This window comes from Bidens hawaiensis, unplaced genomic scaffold, assembly GCF_021521415.1.
Source record: "Bidens hawaiensis isolate Kalapana, Puna unplaced genomic scaffold, B.hawaiensis_p1.1 tig00009196_1, whole genome shotgun sequence".
Taxonomy (NCBI): Eukaryota; Viridiplantae; Streptophyta; class Magnoliopsida; order Asterales; family Asteraceae; genus Bidens; species Bidens hawaiensis.
The window spans coordinates 289,329-296,145 of NW_027491680.1; the positions used below are offsets into that span (position 1 = coordinate 289,329).

The 6,817-nt window shown below is 32.3% G+C and overlaps 1 protein-coding gene across 2 annotated transcripts; it reads left to right on the forward strand.

Moving 5' to 3' along the window:
- Nucleotides 1-2,128: 2,128 nt before the first annotated feature.
- Nucleotides 2,129-4,247, forward strand: LOC143531601 (large ribosomal subunit protein eL33w). 2 transcript variants are annotated; one of them, XM_077026861.1, is made up of 5 exons: nt 2,129-2,236; nt 2,315-2,350; nt 3,011-3,239; nt 3,342-3,384; nt 4,118-4,247. In XM_077026861.1, the coding sequence occupies exons 1-4, from the start codon at nt 2,205-2,207 to the stop codon at nt 3,381-3,383; spliced, it is 339 nt and encodes a 112-aa protein (XP_076882976.1). In that variant the 5' UTR covers nt 2,129-2,204; the 3' UTR covers nt 3,384; nt 4,118-4,247. The 2 variants fall into 2 exon arrangements, with proteins under 2 accessions (XP_076882976.1, XP_076882977.1); XM_077026862.1 differs by having other exon boundaries at nt 4,124-4,138.
- Nucleotides 4,248-6,817: the final 2,570 nt, after the last annotated feature.

Consider the following 6,817-nt stretch of genomic DNA (forward strand, 5'->3'; position numbering starts at 1 on the left):
ATTATAAATTTGCATTATTTGTACATTAAAAATATATATTTTGTGTATGTATATATATCAATGTGTAAAAATAAAAAGTTTAACTTTTTTTTTAAATTAACGAGTTGGTCTTAGCTTTTTACGAGTTAGGCTCGAGCTCAACATTTTAACTTGTTGATGTATACGAGCGAAGCCAAGCTAACTTGTTTAATTTCGAGTCCAACTTGGCTCGTTCAGAGCCTTATATCGCAATATTATCCAACTTTTTGAGTTTTTATAATATCATGTGTGCTATTTGGAACAAATGCTAACCCCCATCTTCATTTGGTTCAAACCACCATTTGCTTGAACTAGGATATAACCGTTGGTTGGAGCGCTTCGATTTCCTGATGAGATAGAAAAACTTGCAAAATTGATAATGAGTGAATCGATTACAATCGTCTTATTAAAACATATGTCATGAGTTTATTTTGCATACTTGTTTCGCTTGTTAACCGATCAATGCAACCATGGTGTTTATCACTTATTGGATTTCTCCATATGTCACCCTCCTATCAAGAAATTATATTTAACTTCAATATCCCATAAACTGATACAAATAAAATAATTCTTGATCGTAAACCTGTCCATATTCGGGGTTTGTTTCTGAAAGCATTTGACGTCTGATCACGATATGGTCTTCATCCGTGGACATTTCATTATTTAACCTAATCATTTGTAGATACTTCATGAACATAACAATAACCATCATTAGCATGAGCACGGTGAGAATGCAATTGATCTTATTCTTTCGTGGCTTTATGTATATCAATAATGAAATCGTTCTTCTGTATATCACGTAACAACCGTCTATAGGCACCTGCCATCGGTGCTGAACGCGATAATATTTGTTAAAATAATCACCGCTACCAATTTCTTGCAAAGATCCTGTTGAATGTGCGATACTTTTTTTTCTTGATGATATGGGCAAGGTGTTGTTATCCCTCTTGCCTATGTTTACCCTAGATGATGGCATTATATTGGGACCAATTTTTGAAGGGAAATTTGATTATTATTTTGCATGTATGCATGGGTTTTCGAATTTTCAAAGTTTGATTTCATGAGGAAGAAGGTGTGAATGAAATAGATAACTACTTTTATTCTATTTCTAAAGATGGCCTCTCTCAGTTTTCCTTGAATTTTTGTACATTAGAAACTTATATAAAGTATAAACATAATGTCACGATTTCTACTTTACTCATATATATTCTAACAAATTTCTCTATAGTTCCAAAAAATAGACCCTAGGTGTGTGTCGTCAACTATTTTCAAAACAAGTTACTTTTATATATAATTCATTAAAGAGTTTATCGATGAATGAATGTTACATTGGTTGTCAATTGTCATAAAAACCTTAATGACATGTCATTTTCTTCCGATCATAAAACAATATGCTATGGTAGTTATAGATATTCATATTTTGTTAAATAAAGAATGCTTGCACGGTAACTACTAACTAATGAAGACGTAATACAGCCTTGGACCTTGGTATTGTGATAGACCCTTATGTTTACCCTAAAGATAAAGATTTTGGTAGAAAAGATTCAAACCAAACAATTTTTTAGGTGTTTGTGCTCTGTCAATTTTGTTAGTATCAATCTCTAATCCGGTAATTATCCTTTTTTTGTCTTTTCCACAAGTTATCCCTGAATTAGAAATACGTAGTACTTATTAGTGTACAACCATGCATGTAACATAGGATGACAATGTTGCATATATTTTTAGGAACCGGTTCCGAGAATAATAAAGAAAAGTCAAAACCAGGTCGGATAGGAGCCGGTTCCGGGTATAGTCAAATATTTGACCGTTATACGATTTTCGGGTAGATCAGGTTTTGACTGGGTAAAGGTGAAACCGGTTCCGGGTACAGGTCTAGGGAGAAACCCAAATCCAGGTCGGATACATATCGGAACCAATTCTGAATCAGGTACGTCGGGTCGGGTAAGCATTTGCACCTCTATTTTCTCACCTTCGAAAACATTAATTTGGGCTAATAAGACCAAAAAGAAAAAAAAAACCAACCACTTCTTCAAGCCCATAATATGATATCCGAGGCCCAAAGAGTTAATCCAAAACAAGTCACACCTATAAGAATCTCATCTGGAAGCCGATCTAGGGTTTATTGTTTCTTCTTCTTCTTCATCATCAGCACAGGCCGTCGGTCGGTAAGCATCTGCTGAATCAAAATGGTTAAAGGCCGTCAAGGAGAACGTGTCAGGTATAATATAATAAACCCCAATCTCAAATTCACTTTCAAAAAACTCATTTTTTACAACATTTTGTTTTTTAATTACAGACTCTACACCAGAGGAACCATTCTCGGCTACAAGAGGTACAATAATAATAATAAATTTTATAGAATCAGATTTTATGAATTTATTTTATTTAGTGTTGTAGGACTCGATAGCTTCAAAGTTTACATATAATAGTTTAAACTATGGCAAACGGGCTTAAGTTGGGCGGGTTTGGGTTGAATAGGTTGATTTTAGTAAAGGATTAAGTTGATTTGGGCTCTGACGGGTTTGGGTTGAACTGGGTCGGGTTGGAATGTGTTTTGGTCGAAAAGGTTTCTGTTCAAAATGGGTTTTTTGGTTTTATTGTACATTTCAGCTTTGTATCGGGTTTTTGGCCGGGTTATGTGCAGTGCAGGTTTAGTCTGTTTAAATGTCGGTTACGTACACCGTTCACTCAACACAGAGCTCTGCACAAGTAACCAGTGTTATTTACTTGCACGACGTCGGTTACATGTTTTAAATGTCGGTTACGCGCATTATGATTTAAACTTATAGTTGAGGTTAACGTGTTAAAACCAAGTTTGATAGTCTTTATTTAAAACAAATGTATAGATTTTGATTTGGGTTGATTTGATGAAAATTAATCTGTAACCACTAATCGCTTATTAATTCTGATGTTTACATCACTGTTTGTTAACCAATTACCCTTATTGAAATTGAAATCAGCAATGCGTTTTTTTTCTACTGATATTGATTAGGTCGAAGTCAAACCAGTATCCAAATACCTCTTTGATTCAAATTGAGGGAGTGAACACCAAAGAGGAGGTAAGTTGGTACCAAGGGAAACGTATGGCGTACGTTTACAAAGCTAAGGTGAAGAAGAACGGATCACATTATCGGTGCATTTGGGGAAAGGTTACCAGGCCTCATGGTAACACTGGTATTGTTCGTGCTAAGTTCAAGTCGAACCTTCCTCCTAAATCTATGGTAATATCAATTTAGAAATTTAATTGTTTAGGTGTTATATTTGTATATATGTTTTCTATTGTATGAATGCTGAATGCTGAATATTGTTGTGCATTTGTGCAGGGATCTAGGGTTAGAGTTTTCATGTACCCAAGCAATATTTAAGGTATTGTTTGTATCTTTTTATAATTGTAATATTAATAAGAGTTTTACAAGTCTTTTGATGAGCTATAAAAATTAATAGTTTTTCCTAGTGTTGTTTATTTAATATTGACTATTAATGATAGAGTATGATGTTTGTAAATGGCCACTGAATGCTCCATTTGACCACTTATTGCCAACATTACAAGAAACTGTTATTCATATGGTTGTTAATGACATGAGATGATACACGATTTGTATCATCTCAAGTTATTAACGACCTAATGAATAACAGTTTCTCACATGTGACCTGAACCTGCCCCATCTGACCTGTTTGCCATTTTTATTACAAATCTATAGGTTTTGTTATTTTTGTTTTTCTGTTATATATGAATAATGTGTTTTAAATCATAACATGTTAGGTAGTTTTGCCTGGTAAATGAACAACAGCTGAAATTGGTTTGAACGTTGATCATTTTCATTGTTCAGCATATGATAATTTTAAACATTGTAGTATATTATTGACATAAATGTGGCCAAAAAGTTTAATCTTTTTTTACTTTTTTTGGTTTATTGCATTTCTACTACCTTATGTTAGGTTCTGAGGTGGTTTTATGGAATCAGTAGGTGATTGCTAAATTGATTTTTTTTAAAAGTTACATCATCTTGAGTCCCAAAATTATATAATTAACGTTTAAGATCTTGTAGATGTTTTTTTAATTTCTTGCTGACTCTCGTCAAAACTTTTGTAGGTGCAGTTGCAGTGAAGAAGAGTATGGCGATCACTCCTGCTGGTACTTTTAATTGTTCTTGTATTAGTTTTTTTGAACATTTGCTATGGAAGATTATTATATTTCTTACATGGGACATCACTTTATCTTTAGAGTTTCTTGTACTTTCTTTTTTTGAATATGTTTATATAACCAAACCAGTCTCCTTATGGTTCATTGATTAGACTGGTTTTAAAAACTAAATGACAAATTGTCATGAACTTAGTTAAGCTGTTTTTGTGGGAAGTTCAAGAGTAAGTTAAAATCTGCTTGTTAGATGGTTTGCTGTATAGGTTCTAAAACGGTCATTACATTCTTGCCATGTGTGTAGTTTTCTACAGGTATTTTGTATAGGTTATGTTTATCATTCTATATGTGAATGATAATCATTATCTACATTCATGGGGATATTATAGCATATTTATATATGTTGCTTGATTATCAAGTATTGTGTTTGAGGCTTGAACTGGCTTTTGATTGCGCTGATGTTTTGGTTATATTTTTTAGCCATTCTAGCTTGTCGGTTAATCGTATACCCACTGTCGATTTTCTGAAGCAAATTCGCTGAAAATAGACAGTGGTATATAAGTAGCCGGGCAAAAAGAGCTGTTCAGAAAATGGTCCTAAAAATAGCACAATCAACATTCACAGATTGGTTTCTGATATCGTATATGATAATCAAAATAGATGTAAATCTGCTGTAAAGTCTAGTGAATGTGAACAATGATTTTTGATACATAGATGGATGAATGGGATCTATACAAAACATTTCTGTAGCAAAGTTAACACAAATTGGCAAGAATTTCCCTAGGCAACCAATTGTCTAATGCTCCCAAGTCCCATCCGGTTGAAAAAAATACTATACTGATCAGTTTTTGTAAGTTATAATGAGAACATTGTTTTTTATAAAGACCCCTATACAACTTTTTAATACTAGCGCGACATGAACGAGAAAAAAACACTATTCAACCGGACAGTTTTGAGCATTGATTTTTTACTTTTAAATGGTCGTATCATAGAATAGATGTTAGATTGAGCTTTATTGGTTAGAGCATTCAATATTTTCATGAGAAAAACTTTTTAGTTGTATTATATGAACAGCTGATCGCACATTATGAGAATCTGTCATATATGAATCAATTGCTGTGTGTTATACTTTTCTTGCTAGAGTGTATTTGACTATTTTCTACATGGTTCATATTTGTTGTACTTTTGATAGACCTTTAGTTCTTCTATCTGCTCTTTATAAATTATTTTGAACTTAATGTGTATATATATAAAACATAACTAATAATTTTATTTTATTCAAAAGAAATATAGTTTCAATGTAACTGACTTTATACACATGAACAAGCAGACATACTTAGTAAAACTAAGTGAACATTGATAATGCATAGTAAAATTTCTATAACTGAAGTTATTGTTATTGAACATTATGCTATTATTTTCTTCTTTTTATCATAAGAGTTATGTTGTAGATGCATATGCAACTAACCCGCTTTTGCTTTATTATTATTACTACATTGAAAGGGCATAAACTTCTATGAAAGTGATTAGTTTCAGTTTTCTTCACCAACGTATCTCTATCATTTTAATGTATTGCAAAAGAGCATTGTAATCTATCAATATTGCATTATATTGGTATTAATGTTAACTTGTATCTCCTTCTACTAAGTTGAGAATGTTTAGGAAGTTTTATCACCTTTAAATAGTAGAAAAAGAAGTAATATGTGGGTTCATGTAACAAATTATACTCCGCATACTACATGATTTTTCACATACCGATGTCTCATGATTCAATACTATTTCTATCATCATCCGAAAGGCATACAAGTTTTCAATAGATTTACTCATGAAGCAGTTTATCTAGCAACGACAGTTAATTTAGTTAACGTATTAACTAACCAATGCTCATTAATTTGCGCAAGTACGTGGAAGAAAATGTGGCTGGCATAATTATTCCAAAATCCAAATGAACTCGATTTCAAGAAATAACAGAAAACAGAAATATGTTTTTGATAAATAGTACAGCAGGCATGCGATGAATTAATCAGGCAAAAGTCGGTAAGTCTCAAAGCTTAATCTGTTCATGGTATCGGGAATAAGCATCAACAATAATGTCGAAAACAAACACAAGCACGATTAGGTAAGCCATAATTAACTAACTCTAAGCACAAACTAGATTAGGGGTGTTCTTCGGGTTTCGAGTTATTCGGGTTTGAGCTCAAAGCAAATAGACCCAAGAACCGACCCAAATAAGGTCGGGTTTTTCGGGTTGAACGGGTCGGGTTGGGTTTCGATTTAACAAGTTAAAAAAATCATCTTTAACAAGATCATATATAAAATAACATAATTCAAACTTTCATAAAACCATAATCAAGTCATAGTTAACTACTAGGTTAGCTACACGTGTAACACACGAGTTAGAATAATACATTTGTTTAAATAATAACACAATGTAAAATACAAAAAAATATGTTCAACAAATATAAAGATATATTATATGGTATAATAAATTACACAATACACAATATGGAAATAAAAAGGTGTTACAAAATTCATAAATCTCAAAATATTTCTTTATACACAATATTTGTAGTTTTATTTGTAACTATATCAAAACCTAGTTTCACGTTGTTTCCGCTTCTAACTCTAAATAATGCAACACATAACTGACCATAAGCTAAA